This window comes from Stegostoma tigrinum, chromosome 3 (assembly GCF_030684315.1).
Source record: "Stegostoma tigrinum isolate sSteTig4 chromosome 3, sSteTig4.hap1, whole genome shotgun sequence".
Classification (NCBI taxonomy): domain Eukaryota; kingdom Metazoa; phylum Chordata; class Chondrichthyes; order Orectolobiformes; family Stegostomatidae; genus Stegostoma; species Stegostoma tigrinum.
In genome coordinates, this window is record NC_081356.1 from 115,083,016 (window position 1) to 115,102,683 (window position 19,668).

General features: G+C 40.2%; 1 protein-coding gene across 5 annotated transcripts in view; it reads left to right on the forward strand.

Annotated features, from left to right (window-relative positions):
* Positions 1-19,668, forward strand: part of LOC125451016 (NACHT domain- and WD repeat-containing protein 1-like) — a 119,943-nt gene that overhangs the window by 74,780 nt on the left and 25,495 nt on the right. For 4 of the 5 annotated variants that reach the window (XM_048527646.2, XM_048527645.2, XM_048527648.1 and 1 more), the window contains exons 21-25: positions 585-718; positions 7,261-7,389; positions 9,011-9,258; positions 14,314-14,482; positions 18,835-19,036. In XM_048527646.2, coding sequence (XP_048383603.1) covers positions 585-718; positions 7,261-7,389; positions 9,011-9,258; positions 14,314-14,482; positions 18,835-19,036 — 882 coding nt within the window. The remainder of the gene's footprint in view (positions 1-584; positions 719-7,260; positions 7,390-9,010; positions 9,259-14,313; positions 14,483-18,834; positions 19,037-19,668) is intronic. The other variant, XM_048527647.2, reaches the window with a different exon arrangement.

Below are 19,668 nucleotides of genomic sequence, written 5' to 3' on the forward strand. Positions count from 1 at the left end.
TAACCCCTGCTGGAAATTTACATTTAGTTAACAAGTCTGGATTGTAAAACAAATATCAGTAATGGTGACCATTAAACTTTCACTGATTGTTGTAAACATTCCACCTGATTCCTTAATGTCCTCCAGGAAAGGAAATCAGCCCATCCTTACCAGAATTGGCCTACGTGTACCTCCAGACCCACATCACTGTGGTTCATTTGTAACAAATCTATGGGTGGCCAAGCAAACCAGTCACTGGAAGGAGAAGTGAGGAAGGACAAAACATGTTGGTCTCACCAGCCACACCACATCCACAAAAGAAATTTTTATAAAGTATGAGTTCAACTCACCTTTCTTAGCTATTTGCAAGACCAGCTAAACTGGAAGCTATCCCATTCCACAATGTGTATTGTTCTGTACGCTGTGTTATGTCTGATATTGATGACGCCCCAACTGCATAAACATAAAGCAATTTTGTTAATCTAGAAATAATGCCTATTTTTACAAGGCATCAGTGCAGCAATGAACTCACCATGAGTAGCTCTGCTATGATCAAGACAGAACTAAATTGAAAACTGACTTACAAAATTTTTTTGTGATTTCAGATTTTTGATTTGACCAACTGCTGCAGAGTACTGCATCATGTGAATGTCTCGCCAGAGGATGACCCTATACACAAGGATCACACTATTCTGGTATCTGAGAACTCTGTGAATGATTATGTCCTTTTTGCTTATCGGTTAGTATTCCGCCTACTCTCTTTTTCTTTGGTGTCACTCCAAAGTAGATACATTAAACAGATTACAGGCACCTTATGGCTTTCATGCAATCTGTGATTATGGAAATGGTACGCGGGAAAGACTTACTACTTCGTCAAGCCTGTGCTACATAGTTATGATGCCTTGTGTATCATAAATCATATATTCCTCAGCCGCCTACAGCAATGTAGTCACCTAGGAGAGGTGAAAAATAGTCCAACTGGGGAAAAACCTGGACAATTCCCCTCTAGTACCCCTAGGTGATCTAAACTAGTCTTAAGTGACCACATTGGATATTAAATGAAGTTGACCTCCTTTATGATGTTACAACAATCTGGGCCAGAAACTGGTTGAACTCTTGTTGGAAGGAAAATATTGAATGACCAAATACCTCTTGTGTTGGAACATTTTTGATAAAACATAACTAATAAATGCAAGCCAATTCTGCCTCACCTGCTCAATTGAAATAATCAATCCACGTAAACACTATCTAGTCAATCTATTATTTTATAAATCTCAATCAAGTCACTGCTGAACCTGCATTTTTCTAAACTATATAGGATCTGTTTGAAACAGATGTGTTTTATGCTGGAAATTAATCTTATGGTAATTACTGTAACCATGATTGGTCAAGGTGCATTCAATTATCCAACATTGTTATTCCATTCTGAAGTTAGTGTTTCAACAATGTCTTGATCATCCAAACACTGTCCTCCTGTACTGTGACCAAGGATATTGTAACATAATGTTATAGTCATTACAATGAGACATGGTGGTGTAATTGAATCTGATTCTTCTCTAAAGGGTCAGTGAACTGTTTCTTGGGTGAATGTGTGCCAAGAAACCATCGTATGAAGTAAATCATTGTATAATTGTAATTATTTTTATCATTTGACCCCATCTCAATTGTTCTACTTCAAATTTATGAAGGTTCTTAAAATCATATGTCGCTTCAGGGTTTTACAACATTTTTGCCTGATTACTAACTTCTGTCACCACAAATAGTGGGTTTTATTCATATGTCTAAAGAAATATGCTTTTTCACTTTTGTGCATGATGCTGTCAGGAAGTTCGCAAGTACCCAATTTAAGTTTGTCTTTACAGCACAGCAAGCGACCATTTGAAAGAACTATCCAGCTAGTCCCACTACACTGTTGTTTGCAAATATTTCCATATTAAGTTATTCTGAATGTTATGGACAAAAGTCACCATGAACCAAAGATCATTAGCCAGGCACTTGTATGCTATCACATCTCATTCATTCCTCAAGTCATCACAGATCTCTTACATTTTACTGTGATAACTGAGACTGTTCCTATTGGTTCAGAACAGAACTGAAAATTGTTGCCAAAATACTATTGATTAGAAATAGCATGAGTGGACAATTCTTCAATGACTAGCAACCCTTTCTTAGGGTTGAAATTGCTATTGGTTGCAAAGAGCTGACAGATGCCAATTTTTATTTTGTTTTTCTTTATTTTTGTTTTGTTGGTATGGTACATTATATATGAATTGGAAGAATTGTGATTTTTATATTCACTCCTGGTACATTGGCATCGCTGGCTGGCCAGCATTTATTGCCTGTCCCTAGTTGCCCTTGGGAAGGTGAAGGTGAGTTGCCTTCTGGAATCCCTGTATTGCAACTTTTGATTGACCCATAATTCCCTAATGGAGGGAATTTCAGGATTTTGAGCCAGTGACAATGGAGGAACAGTGATATATTTCCAAATCAAAATGGTGAGTCGCTGAGAGGGGAACGTGCAGTTGGTGATATTCCCTTGTATCTGATGCCCAATGTTTGCATCAAATAATAAAAATAATGCTGGAGTTAAAATAATTGGCAAAATGTATCTCTTAAAATAGCAGAGAATTGCCAAGTGCATGAGTTAAACAAGTGCCCAAGATTATTGACGTGTTTCATCTTTTACTTCATACCCTTTAGAGAGAAAGGAAATTATGGCCCCAAGATTGAAGTGAGTTTTTAATATTTCTTCCAAGATGAGGTTCATGCTTTATTTATAACAATTACTTCACTCCCTTATTTTACATGCTTCACAACTTAAAATGTTGAGTTGAAATGAAGTGGGAGCACACGTGTTTGGAGCATCGGGACCAACATCGATTGATTGTGCAAAAAGGCTTGTTTCTGTGTGTAAATTCTATGTGGCGTACTTAACTTGATTTTTTACATTTTGTCTTAATTGTTGAAGGGTTCCATCATCATTCCTTTGCAGTTTAAAACTAGATCTCCCAAAGATGCTTGGACGTTATCCTTGGTTTAACCTTTTAGTGAATTTAATGTAATGATTGATCAAATGGTGCATTAATTCCCAAATAGATGAGGGAAACAGAAATAACATTTTGAGTCTCAGAGATAATGGGAACTGCAGATGCTGGAGAATTCCAAGATAATAAAATGTGAGGCTGGATGAACACAGCAGGCCAAGCAGCATCTCAGGAGCACAAAAGCTGACGTTTCGGGCCTAGACCCTTCATCAGAGAGGCCTATTTTCTCCTGCTTTACTTCGGCTTGAAACGTTAACTCTTGTTTCTTGCTCTGCAGAAGCTGCTAGAGCTACTGAGGTTCTCCAGCACATTTTGTGCTTTTTTACAGATTTCCAGCATCCACAGTATTTTGCTTTAAACAGTTGGGGTAATTTCTTTTCGATCCAACTAAGACACATCACAGGTGATCTCCCTGAACAGATGGCCATAAAGTGGAAAACTGAATTGAAAGAATTCTACTTTTGGCCCATTCTCTTTCATTTCAAGAAGTACCCAAATTTAGGTAAATTCATATTTGACATTTTTTGTTAAAGGCAGAGCACAGCAGACTTGGTCTTCACCTTGGCTGTGGAAAGATAATAAACATACATAGAGTCATACAGCATGGGAACAGACCTTTCAGTCCAACCAGTCCATGCCAACCATAGTCCCAAACTAAATTAGTCCCGCCTGCCATTGCTTGGCCTATATCCCACCAAACCTTTCTTATTCATGTACCTATACAAATGGTTTTTAAATAACATAATTGTCCCCAAATCCACAACTTCCTTTGGAAATTCATTCCACACTCAAACCACTCTCTGTGTAAAAAGAGCTTGTTCCTCATGTCCTTTATAAATCTTTCTCCTCTCACCTTAAAAATATGCCCCCTAGTCCTGCAATCCTCCACCATTGGCAAAAGACACCTGCCATTCACCTTATCTATAACTGTCCTGATTTTAAAAATCCCTGTAAGGTCTCCCCTCAACCTCCTCCACTCCAGTGAAAAAAATCGCAGCCTATCCAGCTTCCCTTTACAACTCATACCCTCCGTTCTCATAAGAGGAAACTTCCTTCTTTGCTACACATAACTGACCATTTATAAAACCGCTACCCACCTTGCAATGAGTAAAGAGTAACTGACTGCTATTAGCCTGAAAAATCATAAGCACTCTTACTCACTGGCTAAAGTAGGGAAACAGTTTATACAAAGGACTGTGAACAAGTGCTGCTAGCTTTCCAATTGTTTAATCCTCACCTGAAATTTGGACTTTGAATTCAGATTTAGCTTTGATGAAGCTAAAATTTCAAGCCAACTGAATTTATCCAATCATTCATCCTAACATGCTTTGGATGTGCTCTGCTCAATTACTAAACTATTAAATTGCTCCGCAATAGCTAATTGACATTTTTTTGAAAATTCAGTGGTCTATCAGATTTACTGATTACAGTTGAGGTGACAAACTAAACTCTAGTTTGACCTAAAATTATTTTACTACATCTACTGCAAATTGTAATCTCAGTCAATATGGTGGCTACTGTGTTTAAATCCAGCTCTCAATTGCATCAGCGATGACTATACATTATTGTTGGCATCTTAGTAAAGTCTTTCTTTTCATTACACATATCAAGGTTTTGAAAACTTCACGCATTTCATGTGGCTTACCAACTGTCCATTGTTGCACAGGCACTGACAGTACAACATAATTTCAGTTAAATTTTCATAAATGCATTTTAATTTTTGTACTTGACTCTCTGTGTCTATCCTGAACCCAAGCCAACCTCACCCTAAGACTTTCATTAAAATATATTTCCTCCTTTCCTCTCTCAGTCTCAAATCATTCAGCTGATCCTTAATCATTTCAAACTCCACCTCAGCTCACTACCTCTTTATCTGTTTCTCCTGTCCTCTCTTAACATCTGTTTTCACATACACTGTGCTACTGATAGTCACAGCCACTCTCAACCATGTTAGTTCACTCTGTAATTTGATGGTTACAATCATAGGTTGAGTAATCTCCAATCCATTCCTTAGAACCCTTGCCATGTCCCTTTTGCTGCTTCACTTGCAACTACGTTCACAAACTTGTACTACATCGCTCCACTCTCCCTTCTGTCCTCAGCTACAAAGCTGGACTCCCTCCTGGTTTTTCACACCTTAACCTGAAACCGCAGTACCTTTCTCTGGATTCTCTCCACTCTCTTCTCCTCTAACCATTCAATATCCTTTTCAGGGCTTAAAGCACCTTAACTATCCGAGAACTTGATATGATCAGAATAGAAAGTTTTCTCCTCCAATGTCATCACCTGTAGGCATGTAAATTAAACAACTATTGATGGCTGGCACATGCATATTTAATCAAAAAATATCTGGTTACAGCTAAAGGCAGTTAAGCTGAAACTGTTCACGTAAATGATATACAGTAGCAGCATGTTGCTGTTTGTGACTGTAAGTAATGTAAAAGTTCAATTCAAGGAGAGTCAAACAATTTCTGACAACAATGCTGGTGCATGTAACACATTCATTGCAGCCCAGTAGCATCTGAATAATTCATTTTTGGAAAAGTTTACAGGCAAATTAATTTCTCACCTTGACCACTAGGAACCATTCTGCAGCCTGATTTTATATCCACCGGAAAACCACATACAATCCTCTCCAGTAGCTTTCTTTGGATAAAGTTAGTGTAGGATCTCTGGACAGTTTTCCTTTCCCTATCAGAAGAGTACTACACTTTCACTGCGGCAGCACAGAACAGAAGCTGAACTTTGGATTTTTCTTGGCCGGTAGAGATCAGCCAATTCTCTAGAGGAGTCCATTTACAAATGACTGTTTCTGAAAATTAATATTTATAGCTTCAGCCAGGAAAAAGTCGCATTAGTCCAAAGAAGAGAACTTGTCAAGAGTGTAATCTGGTCTGATGCCTGGTTCTTTTCAGGTTAAATACATCAAGTTTTTAAAATAGTCAACATTATTGAATATTCATGGGAAGCGGCCAGCATTAACAGTGCCATGTTTAATGCTCATCACTCTGATAAGTACTGCTGGGCCCTCTTGAAGAGTTGCATTCATTATACTAATAATACCTACAACGTAATTTTGGGTAGAGAATTCTAGGGTGTTGTAACAAGATTGATGAAGGAGTGGTAGTACATAGTCAAACTACCTGGAGATCACAGTGCTCCCATGAAAATATCGCTGTTATGTTTCTGGTGAGAGAGGCCACAGGGCTAAGAGTTGCTGGCAACGGAAGTTTGAAGACCTGCAGTAGGACTCTGCTATGTAGTAAATACCACAGCCACAGTGCACCAATGGTGAAGGGTGATATTAGGTTGAGTCCAGTGAATGTGCTTTGATTAAATGAATTGCTTTCTCCTGTCTAGCGTTGAACTCCTGGAATCTTATTGCAGGTGTATCCATCAATGTGACTGACCAGTAATACTCTTCAGTGAATCTTGAAATTGGTGGAGAGGCGCAAAAGTGGTCATGTATGCCTTGCAGAATGCCTAGCCTCTGCCATTTTGGGTACCGCAGTTCCCAATACGTCCAATCTAATTAAATTTCTGTCGGTGGTGACACCTCAAGATATTGATGCTGGTGTATTCAGCGGTAATGATGATGCCATTGATGGCCAGGCCTTACTGTTGGCGTCTTTCTTGGAAATAATCATTTCCTGGAATTATCAAGTATGAATGCTTCCTACCACTTGTCAACCCAAACACAGATACTGTGAAGATCCCAACATAGGCTGATCAGTTCAACTTTGAATGGAAGTACCATATTTTCCGTGCATCCTCTCCTCCCTCTGCTCTTCTGTCTCTGAAAGACTTAGGACTAATTTGGCTAACCTCTGTAGAACTTCCTGCTTAAACTTCTCAGCCTTACAAAAGTAAACAAAGTAATAAGTAGAATGGCTATAATCACAGAGACCTCTTAACAGTTAATAACTTGAGTACAAATTAGGACAAGTATTTCCTAACCTCAGTAAGAGTCTCCTGAAACTCATGTTAAAAATGGATCATCTTGTAAATGATTGCAGTATAGTTCATGGGTAGTTGTGTGGCTAATAGAGAGTTACCCAGCTGGATAATGGGCTGAGGTGGATAAATAAAATTGCATTAAATGTCCTTTGTTTCCTCTCAAAGCATCAATATTTTCACACTGTTGATTAAGAGCATGTCTGATATATAATGGTCTGTTTACATTGCTTTTGGAAACACTTTCTATTTACTTCAATTGTTTGTTTTATGACTTTGCAAGGAGTGGAAAAGCAGCTATGGTGTTGAGTGCTAAAAAAGGAAAAGTGGTTGCCAAGTTGTCAACCTGTGACACTATCGCGTCAATCCAAGGGGTGGCAGTTACCAAAGAGTACTTTATTTTAATGTGCAGGTACAGTACCATTTCACAACTACAAGTAGTCCTTGAGAAATGTGGTGAAAAATAACATAGAATAGAGTGGAAACTTCGGAGCCTCTCATAATACGGTGGGAGGAGGAAGGGTAATAGTTTCACTTATTCCTTATTTGTAGTTAAAATTGCACTGCATGCATATAAATTAAAGAAAGTTTGTGATTTAGTCGCAAACAAGAAATGATCAGAACCTTCCAATTCTATTATGGGTAGACTGGTAACAATGAGTTTGGAGGAAAATAAATCTGCAAATACTGAAAATCTGAGGTAAAACCATAGCACACAGGCATTCATGGAAGGGTCATTAGTATTTGAAAGGGAACGTTGGATTAATTCAGTGTTCTTTAAAGTGTTTAAGAGCCTGTTGTAAAAGCTTTTGCAAGTTTATAATGTAGCTTTATTATTCAGATGATAGTTAACCTGCATTATATATCTCATAACTTCTTATTTTTGACACTAAGTTACTTTATTTTCTGTATACAGTACTCTGCATGGCCAGGCATCACAATTAAATTTAACATGTAATATCCTAATGTCATTACCATTAGTCCAGGGCTTAATGTTTGCCAAAAAAAATCAGCAAAATTGGAGATATTCAGCGTTTGGCTTCGCAAAAAACTAGCCTAGTATGTCTAAAGAACAAAAATGATTTTGAAATGATTTGATTGAAGTAACTTGCTTGGACATTAAATATCTGGCCAACATAAAAGGGAAAGCATTATAAAATAACTTTTCTTGAATAACTTTGTCCATTGAAAGCATCCATCATAAAAATGCAGTTGCAAATCCCAGGATAAGCTGAACAGCCATGTAATTGGCCATAAAGTATCAAAACTGTACCCTCACAGTGCCAGGGACCCGGGTTCGATTCCAGCCTCGGGCGACTGTCTGTGTGGAGTTTGCACATTCTCCCTGTGTCTGCGTTGATTTCCTCCGGATGCTCCAGTTTCCTCCCACAGTCCAAAGGTGTGCAGGTTAGGTGGATTGGCCATGCTAATTTGCCCGTAGTGTTCGGGGGTGTGGACTTGTTGGGCCGAAGGGCCTGTTTCCACACTGTAGGGATTCTGTGATTGTATGAAAACAAAATTATGGGCTGGTCATTTACTCATTGGGAATTAACTTCAAATGGTCTACTATTTGAACCCTGCAGCTATGAAACAAGATAATAATTTCAAGCTATTAGTGTGTAACCTGGATTTTAGGGACTCTGAAAGGGATGGGTATGGGTGGGATGTTCCAAGGGTCGGTGTGGACTTGTTAGGCCAAACGGCCTGCTTCCACACTAGGGATTCCATGATCTATGATTCTATGATTAATTGAAGCCACACTATAGATTTATAGGCAACAGATTAATTATTACTTATTAAAAAAAACAGAAACCACTGCAGAAACTCAGCAGATCTGGCACCATGGGTGGAGAGAAAACAGAAGACCAGTTCTAAAGAAGGGGCACTGGACTTGAAACATTGTTTTTTTTCTCCAATGTTGCTGCCACACCTGCTGAGTTCCTCCAGCGATTTCTTTTTCTGTTTCAGATTTCCAGCATCCACAGTTCTTTGTTTCATTTTAATTTCTTTTCTTGCGTGAAATATAATTTCAGATATCCATCCTCAAGACTGTGTGAAGTGCTCCACATTGAACTGTTTGGTGTGAAGAATTTTGCTTACATCCGGACAGTGAAAGGCTGTTGTAACCATCATCTTTCTGTCTTGTCTGTAAACCATGTGGGTTCTCACATATTGGCATTGTGCAGCTCGTTTAAAATGAACATCACTGAGATTGTCTCCTGGAACTTAGAAACTGAAGACCATAAACACTTGGCCAAGTTCTCTTCAACAGTGATTGGAGGCAAGCAAGATTCTTAGGGGACTTTACAGGGTAGATACAGAAAGACTTTTTCCCCTTTCGGGAGAGACTAGGACCAGAGAGCATTATCTCAGAATCAAGGGTCACACCATTAACTCAGAAATGAGGAGAAATATTTTCATTCACTAGGAGGCTCTGAGGAATAGGGATCTAGGGGTGCTTGTCCACAAATATCTGAAGGTTGCAGGGAAGGTTAATAGGACAGTTAAGGAAGTTTACAGGATACTTGTCTTTATAAATCGAGGCATAGATAACACGGGCAGGGAGCCAAAAACAGAAATTGCTACTAAAGCTCAGCAGGTCTGGCAGCATCTGTAGACAGAAATCAGAGTTAATGTTTTAGATCAAGTGACCCTTCCTTAGATTACAGGGAAGGGTCACTCGACCTGAAACGTTAACTCTGATTTCTCTCCACAGATGCTGCCAAATCTGCTGAGCTCTTCCAGTAATTTCTGTTTTTGGTTTTGACTTACAGCATAGAGAGTTCTTTCAGATTTTATTAGACTAGGGAGATTATGTTGAAGCTATGCAGGACATTGGTTGGGCCACAGCTGAAGTTCTGTATGCAGTTCTGGTCATTATGCTATAGGAAGAATATCATTTCATTGGAGGTGGTGCAGAGGAGATTCACTAGGATGTTAGAGTCATAGGAACAGGTGCTTTGGTCCATTATGTCTATGCCAACCAAAAAATACCAACCTGCACTAATCTCATTTCCATAGACTTGGTCCATAGCCTCATAAATCTGCCATTGTTAATACTCATCCAGATGCTTCTTGTATATTGTGAGAGTACCTGCCTCCACCACCCTCTTAGCTAGTACATTCCATGTATCTTCCAACCTCTGGATAGGGTCATGGAGTCTTACAGCATGGAGACAGGCCCTTTGGCCCAAATTGGTCCATGCTAACCAACATGTCCATCCATGTTAACCCCATTTCCCTGCACTTGCCCCATATCCTTCTAAATCTTTTCTGTCCATGTATTCATCCAAATGCCTTTTAAATGTTGTTAATGTACCCGCCTCAACCACTTCCGCTGGCAGCACATGCCATATGCGTACCACTCTCTGTGTAAAAAAAAGTTACCCCTCAGGTTCCCATGTGTTCTTTCCCTCCTTATCTTAAGTTGACGCCCTCTGATCCTTGATCCCCCAACCCTGGGAAAAAAAGACTGACTGCCTTCACCCTCTCCATGCCTCTAATGATCTTATACACTCTCTAAGATCCCCCCTCAATCGCCTACATTGTAAAGAAAAATGCCGTAGCTTGTTGAACCTCTCCCTATTACTCAATCCCTTGAGTCCTTGCAACATTCTTGCAATTTTTTTCTATATTCTTTCCGGTTTAGTAACATCCTTCGTATAGCAAAGTGACCAAATGAACACAATACTCCAAGTGTGGCTTCACCAACATCCTGTACAACTGCAATATAACATCCCAAGTTCTGTACTCAGTGCCCTGACTGATGAAGGGCAATGTGCAAAAAGCCTTCTTCACTGCCCTGTCTACCTGTGACTCCACTTTCAGAGAAGCATGCACCTGAAATCCAAGGTCCCTCTGTTCCACTACACTCCTTAAGGCCCTACCATTAACCATGGAACTCCCACCTTGATCTGTCTCTACAAAATACAACACCTCACACTTATCTATGTTAAACTCCATTTGGCATTTCTCGGCCCATTGCCCCAGCTGATCGAGATCCTGCTGCAACTTCTGATAACCTTCCTCACTGTCCAAGGTGCCACCTATTTTAGTGAACGTAAAAAAAATTTCTCAGATCTCCTTTAGACCATTTACTCCACACTTTAAATTTATGCTGTTTGATCTTGGACACATCTGCCATGAGGAAGAGATCCTCATGATCTACTCTTTCTAGTTTCTCATAATTTCATATACCTCACTCAGATTTCCGCTCAGCTTCCTCTGCTCCAATTGAAAGAAACCTAGTCTATCCAGTCTGTCCTCATAACTGAATCTTTTTTTCCCAGGTAACATCCTAGTGAACGTCCTCTGCACCCTCTCCAGTGCAAACACATCGTTCTGATAGTGTGGTGATCAGAACCACACACAGTACTCCATCGGTGGCCTAAAGAGTGTTTTACAAAGTTTTAATATGACTTCCTTGTTTCTATATTCCAAGGGCCAGCTACTGGGGGCAAAAGATCTCATATCCCATCTTCATCACCCTACATACCCATGCTGACACCTTTAGCAGGATCCATTTGTTCCTCAATACTCCGTAGGGGGATCCAGCATTGCTGTCTATAGCCTTCCCTTATTAGACCTACCAAAGTGTATCACCTCACAATTACATAGAACATAGAATAGTACTACACAGGACTGGGCCCTTCACCCACAATGTCGTGCTGAACATGATACCGAACTAAATTAATCCCTTCTGCTTGCCCATGGTCCATATCCCTCCACTTCTTGTATATTCATTTGCTTAAGCAAAAGTCCCTTAAACACCCTATTGTATCTGCCTCCGCCACCACTGCTGGCAGTATGTTCCAGATTCCTACCACTCTCTAAAAAAAATCTTACCCCTCACATTCAGACTTTTCCCTTCTCATCTTAAATATATGCCCCCTTGCAATAGGCATTTCAACTCTGGGAAAAAGATTCTTACTGTCAACCCCATCTATGTTTCTCATATTTTTACAGACTTCTATCAAGTCTTCCCTCAGCCTCTACTGCTCCAGAGAAATCAACCTGAGTTTTTCAAGCATTCCCTTATAGCTCATACCCTCTAATCCAGGCAGTATCCTGGTAAACCTGCTCTCCACACTCTCCAAAGCTTCCACATCCTTTCTGTAATGTGCCGACCAGAATTGAATGCAATTCTCTAAGTGTGGCCTAACCAAAGTCTTATAAAGGTCCACCTGACTTCCCGACTCTTATACTCAATTCCCAGACCAATAAAGGCAAGCATGCCATATGCCTTCTTTACCACCCTGTCTATTTGTGTGATCACTTTCAGGGAGCAATGGACTTGAATGCCAAGATCCCTTTGTACGTCACTGCTGTTCGGGGTCCTGCCGTTAACTGTATACTTTTCCTTAATGCTTGATCTCCCAAAGTGCAGCACTTCACACTTACCTGGATTAAACTGCATCAGCTAAGCTTTTGTGCTCCTGAGATGCTGCTTGGCCTGCTGTGTTCATCCAGCTTCACACTTTGTTATCTCAGCTACTTCTCCACCCATATTTGCAACTGATCTATATCCTGCTGCATCCTTTGATAACCTTCTATACTATCCACAACTTCCTCAATCATTGACAAAAACTGAAGTTGCTGGAAGAACTCAACCCATCTGCCAGCATCTGTGAAAAGAAATCAGAGTTAACATTTCATATCCAGTGACCCTTCCTCAGAAAACAGTCATGTTGTCTGCAAACTCACGAACCCACCGATCTATATTTTCATCCAGTGTCACTTATATATATCAGAAACGGTAGTAGTCCCAGTATGGATCCCTGCAAAACATTACTAGTCATGTATCTCCAGCCAAAATAAACACCCTTTCACTTCCTCTGCCTTCAAGTCAATTCAGAACCAATGTGGCCAAGTCACCGTGGATCCCATGTGTCTTAAGCTTATGGATGAGCCTACCACGAGGGACCTTGTCAAAAGCCTTACCAAAATCCATATAGGCAACATTAACCGTTCAACCCTTCTCAATCACCTTCATCACTTATTTGGATTAAATTCCATCTGCCATTGCTCTACCCAATTTACCAGCTGATCAAATCACTCTGTAGCCTGAGGCCATTCCCCATACTGTCATCAATATCATCAATTTTTGTGTCGTCTGAAAACTTATTTATTATACTTTCTATATTAACATCAGGTTGTTAATGCACGTAACAAACAGCAAGGGTCCTAGCACTGATTCATGTGGTGCATTGTTGGTCACAGACTTCCAATCACAAAAACTATGCTCCACCATCACCTACTTGCAAGCCAGTTTTGGATCCAATTTGCCTGGGATCCCATGTGGTCTCACCACTTGGACCAGCCTTCCATGTCAAACCTCACTGAAGTTCATGCAAACGACATCAATTGCATTACCCTCATCAATATGTTTAGTCATCTTTTCAAAAAAACACTCAATTAAATTAGTCAGACAGGATTTCCATCTAACAAATCTGTGCTGAATATCCCTGACCAATTCCTTCCTTTCTGAGTATTGTTTAATCCTGCCCTTTAGAATTTTTCCAACAACTTGCTATCATTAACATCAGACTAACTGGTCTGTAATTACCTGGCCTTGCCCTGGTACCCTTCTTGAACAAAGGAACCACTTTAGATATCCTCCGGTCATTTTGCATTATGCAGTGCGATATTAAATATCTCTGCCAGGGTCCCAAAAATCTATTCCTTTGCCTCTGGGATGCAGCCTGCAATACATGTTATACCTCAAACTTCTTAATCTTAACGTGTTCTAGAACCTCACCATCCAAACAGAAAATCCCATCTTTCCCCTGAGTGAATGCAAATGAGAAGTATTCACTTAAGACCTCACCCATGTCCACTGGCTGTATGCAAGAACTACCCCCTTGGTCTCTAATATGTCTCGTCCTTTCCCTAGTAACCCTCCATTGTTGGATGCTCACTGAGTATATTGAATATAGAAATAGAATTTTGGATACCATGAAAATTGGAGGATATTTGGATAAAGCAGGGAAGTGAGGTTGACATAGAAGATCGAACATGGACTCATTGAATAATGGAGCAAGGTTAAGGGATAGTACGACCTATATCTGCTCCTATTTCTAATCCAACTAATTTATTTGAAATCACAAGCTTTCATAGCACTGCTTCTTCGTCAGGTAAAGGAGCAGCGCTGCGAAAGCTTGTGATTTCAAAATAAACTGTTGGACTATAAGTGGTGTCCTGTGACTTCTGACTTCGTCTACCCCAGTCCAACACTGGCACCTCCATATCGTGGATATTTCTAATATTCATGTGAGAAACTTTCCATTAAATATATCATGTTACATCCAGTAGAATAATGGATGTCTTGATATTTCAGGTGCATGCCTTGACCTGCATTTCTGCCTGGCCATCTGTAATGGAGAAAATTTCCTGCGGGTCTGGAACTTAGCTTCTAAGATCAATGATCAGTCATTGAGCATCAGTGTGAACAATATGAAGAACACTGAAATGATTGAGGAAATTGTTCCAATGAAAAGCTATCCTGGGTAAGGTTACTGCATCCACAATTGGATTAATTGTACAAATTGCATCTAAATTTTACCACATTAAATTATGCCTGTGGATTTTTGAAAATTATTTATTATTAATCGGGGGATGACTTTTAAATAAAAAGTGGGGAAATCACTTCACTGGGGGTAGCCTAGAAGCCCCCCAAACAGCAAAGGAGAGATAGAAAGATAGACATGTAGGTAAATCTCAAAGAAGTGTAAGCATAATAAATTAATAATTATTAATTATACATATTTTTGTTTTTATATATAATTATAATAAAACTTCTCAAGTATTAACTTGGATCGATTATGAAAGGCTTAGAGGAGATGGAATTTTTAACATGTTCAGGAGACCTTTTTAAGCCAACGTGTAGAAGGTCCCACGCGAGAGAGTGCAAGTTGGACATAATTTTAGGGAAAGAAGCTGGAGAAGTGATACATGTGATACTAGGGGAGAATTTCAGTGATGGTGACTATAATTCAGTTAAAATCAAGGTAATTATGGATAAGGATAAAGAAGCGTTTGAAATAAAGGCCCTGGATTTGAAAGAAGGTCAGTTTAATAAGGTATGACAGGTAGCTACTTGCAAGAAAATTCACATCAGGGCAATGGAAGACAGTCAGAAGGGTAATAGAATACAGGGCCAACATGGTCCCATAAAGATAAAAGGTGGCAACAACATGTCTATAAAACTCTGGATATCAGGAATATATAGGATTGGATAAGGAAAACAAAAGAAAGCTTAGGGTAGATAATGAAAGCTCAAAACAGCAGATGGCCTAGAGGAGTATAGAAAGTACAGGGGGTTGCTCAAAAAGAATTGGAAGAGCAGAGAGGAATTATGAGAAAACACTGGCGGGTAACTTTAAGGAAAATTCAGAAATGTTCAATCCAGCTAATTACAGGCCGGTGAGCCTTATGTCAGTGGTAGTGAAATTATTGGAGAGGATTCTTCGAGACAGGATTTACACCCACTTGGAAATAAGTGGACATATTAGTGAGAAGCAGTATGGTTTTCTGAAGGGGGGGGTCGTGTCTCAAGGAAGTGATGAAGATGATCGATGAGGGTAGGGCAGTGGATGTTGTCTACATGGACTTCAGTAAGGCCTTTGACAAGGTCCCTCATGGCAGGCTGATACAGCAGGTAAAGTTGCACAGGGTCAGAGCTGAGCTTGAAAGAAAGATTAAAAAACTGACTCAGTCATAGAAGACATAGGGTAACAGTAGAAGGGTGCATTTCAGATTGGAGGGCTGTGACTAGTGGCGTTCCTCAGGGATCAGTGTTGGGACCTTTGCTATTTATAATGTATATTAACAGCCTGGAGGAAAATATAACTGGCCTGATTAGTAAGTTTGCCGATGACACAAAGGATTGTCGAATTGCGGATAGCGATGAGGGCTGTCAGAGGATACAGCTGGATATGGATCGGTTGGTGACTTGGGTGGAGAGATGGTAGATGGAGTTTAATCTGGAAAGATGTGAGGTAATGCGTTACGGAAGAGCTAATGCAGATGGAAAATGTATGGTAAATAGCAGAACCCTTAAGAGTACTGATAGTCAGAGGGATCTGGGTGTACAGGTTCACAGGTAACTAAAAGTACCAACGCAGTCAGAGAATGTAGTCAACCAGGCATATGGCATACTTGCCTTCATGGCCAGAGCATTGAGTTTAGAAATTATCAGGTAATGTTGCAGCTTTATAGAACCTTAGTTAGGCCGCATTTACAATATTGTGTTCAATTCTGGTCGCCGCAGTATCAGAAGGATGTGGTGGCTTTGGAGAGGGTACAGATAAGATTTACCAAATATTGCCTGGTATGGAGGGCATTAGTTATGAGGACAGGTTGGAGAAACTGGGGTAGTTCTCACTGGAATGACAGAGGTTGAGGGGTGACCTGATAGAGGTCTACAAGATTATGAAGGGCATGGACAGAGTGGATCATCAGAAGCCTTTTTCCAGGGTGGAAGAGTCAGTTACTAGTGGGCATAGATTTAAGCTGCGAGGGGTAAGGTTTGAAGGTGATGTACAAAGCAAGTTTTTTTTAAACAGAGTGTGGTGGTTGCCTGGAACTCACTGCCGGGGGAGGTAATGGAAGCAGATACTATAGTGACTTTTAAAGGGCGTCTTCACAAATATATAAATGGAATGGGCATGGAGGGATACTGTCCCGGAAGGGTAGGGGATTTCAGTTGTGACAGGCAGCATGTCGGTGCAGTTTAGAGGGCCGAAGGGTCTGCTCCTGTGCAGTAATTTTCTTTGTTCTTGCTTTTTTTTAAAGTATATTAGTGGCAAGCAAATAACCAGGAAAAGAGTAGGGCCTGTTAGGAACCAAAGTTGCAATCTTTATATCTAGGTAGAAGTCAGAGCTGAAGTTTGAAGTGTGTACTTTGCATCTATATTCACTTTAGAGAAGGATGATGCATGTATAGAAATCAGGGAGAGGGGCTATAATTAATTTGAATTAGCATTGAAGGAGTGGTGTTACTAGCAGTTTTAGCCAGTTTGAAAAGGGATAAATCCCCAGGCCCAGATGAGATGTACCCTATGCAACTGTGGAGGCAAGAGAGACGATTGCAAGTGCCTTGTCATTAATTTTCAAACCCTCTCTGGCCACAGAAGAGGTGCCAGAGGATTGGAGGACAGCTGATGTGTTAGCATTTTTCAAGAAGGGTGGTAAGAATAAATCAGAAAACTCCAGGCTAACATCTTGGCAGAGAAACTGTTGGAAACATTTCTGAGGGACAGAATTAATCTCCACTTGGAGAGTTTAGAATTAATCAAGGATGGTCAGTATGGCTTTGAAAGGGTGAGATCATGTCTAACAAATTTGATGGAATTTTTCAAGGTGGTGACTGTTTGTGTAGATGAAGGTAGCAGTCTTCGTGGACATCAGAGAAGCTTTTGACTAGATCTTGCAAAGTGGATGAATTAACAAGAGCCCATGGGATCCAGGGCAATTTGGCAATTTGAATCTAAAGTTAATTGGGTGACAGAAAGCGGATGTTGATAGTTGCAGAATGCTTTAATGTCTGCAAGTCTCTGTTCAGTAGCATGTCATAGGATTTGGTGCTGTGTGCCTTATCTTTGTAGTGTTCATTAATAGAACATAGAACATAGAACATAGAACAGTACAGCACAGAACAGGCCCTTCAGCCCACAATGATCTGGACATGAACGTAGGAGGTATGATCAGTGTTATCACAGATGACACAAAATCACAGAATGATATAGAAGGGTTTGTCAGATGGGCTGAACACTGGCAAATAGAATTTAAGTCTGAAAAGTGTGAGGTGATGTATTTTAGGAGGACGTTGATTGAGGAATCTGTTAGTCCTGTCACTTGCTGCTTTATGCTGTTTGGCACACAAGTAGTCCTTTTTATTTTAGTTTCTCCAGGGCGATACCTCATTTTTGGTATGGAAGGCTTTGACTCTGTGTTGCCTTCCCACAGTCTTCATTGAATCAGGTTTGATGTCCTGGCTTGATGCTATTGTAGAGTGAGGATATGTCAGGCCGTGAGGTTGCTGATTTTGTCGGAGTCTAATTCTGCCACTGCCGATGGCCCACAATGAGCCATTTCAGAGGACAGTTATGAGTCAGCCACATTGCTGTGGGCCTGGACTCACATGTGGGCCAGACCTGAAAAGGTGCAAAATAGATTTCCAGAAAGGATATTGGTGACTGAGCAGTTTTGTTTTTAAATGTCAATTGACAAAAGCTTCTTGGTTACCATGACAGAGGCGAGCTTTATATTTAAGATTTAAAAGTTGAATTTAAATTTCACCAGCTGTCATTTTAGGACTTAAACCAATGACTTTAGAGAATTACCTAGATTAGTAGTGCAGTAGCAATACCTCTGTGCCGCTGTCTCCCCTGTTCTACTGTTGTAGAGATGCTGATGTTGGACAGCACTTCTCTCCATTCACCTGACAATGGAGCAGTGCTCCAAAAGTTTGTGATTTCAAATAAACCTGTTGGACTATAACCTGGTATTGTGTGACTTCCAACCTACTCCACTGTTTATTGAGAGTAGCTTGATAGAGCAGTTATTAGTTTGTTTGAATTTGTCCTGCTTTTTGTGGCAAGACATACCTGGGCAATTTTCTGAGTTGGTAGATACCAATGCTTATTGTTGGCTAGTTATTAATATTGTAGATATACAGGAACAGCTTTGTGAACTGATCCTAGAACACACAGCAGGGAGAATATTTTTAACGACATGCAGAAAAAAATTAAACAACACTCTATCTTTTGAAGTAAGTGAGTAAAACAGGTTCTGTAAACTATTACTCATTTCGATTTATTTGTTTCAAGATCTTATTTCTGTGTTTATTGTATTGTAGGTATATAGTGTGCATGAGCTTAAATGCAGAGGTTATCTCTGTCTGGAACATAAGAAAATCTAAGTATATTGGACGAGCAGTCCAGTCAGAGCGGGGGCTGGTTGAAAGTACAAGCACTGTACTCGTGAGAGATATGAAACTTTACATCCTTTCAGATAAGAGCTCAGCTACTTTCACAGAAACACCAAGGCCCATTTTTCAGGTATTTTTTTTCAATTCTGTTACAGTACAAAATTATACGAACGGTGTGTCTGGACCTGATATAAATTATCACAGCTTATCTATGTCAGTGGCAGATGGCTTGACTTTGGCAATAGTGTAAAACCGATTAATGCAAGTCAGCAGCCAGTTTTCCTTCCTTCCCAATACTTGTTTACACTGATATCATTGAAAATGAAAATCAGAAAAGGATGGATGCCTATATGACATCCAAATACAACTCACCAGATTCACCAAAGAAAAACAGATGGAGGGCTGGTAACTCGGTGAGGGAAGGTGGCGAAATCAGGGAAACATTGACCCAAAGATAGTAGGAACTGCAGATGGTGGAGAATCTAAGATGCAAAGGTGTAGAGCTGGATGAACACAGCAGGCCAGCAGCATCAGAGGAGCAGGAAAGCAGACGTTTCGGGCCTAGACCCTTCCTCAGAAATGGGAGAGGGGTAGGAAGTTCTGAAATAAATAGGGAGAGAGGGGGAGGTGGACAGAAGATGGATAGAAGAGAAGATAGGTGGAGAGGAGACAGCCCAGTCAAAGAGGTGGGGATGGAGCCAGTAAAGGTGAGTGTAGGTAGGGAAGTAGGCAGGAGGTAGGTCAGTCCAGGGAGGACAGACA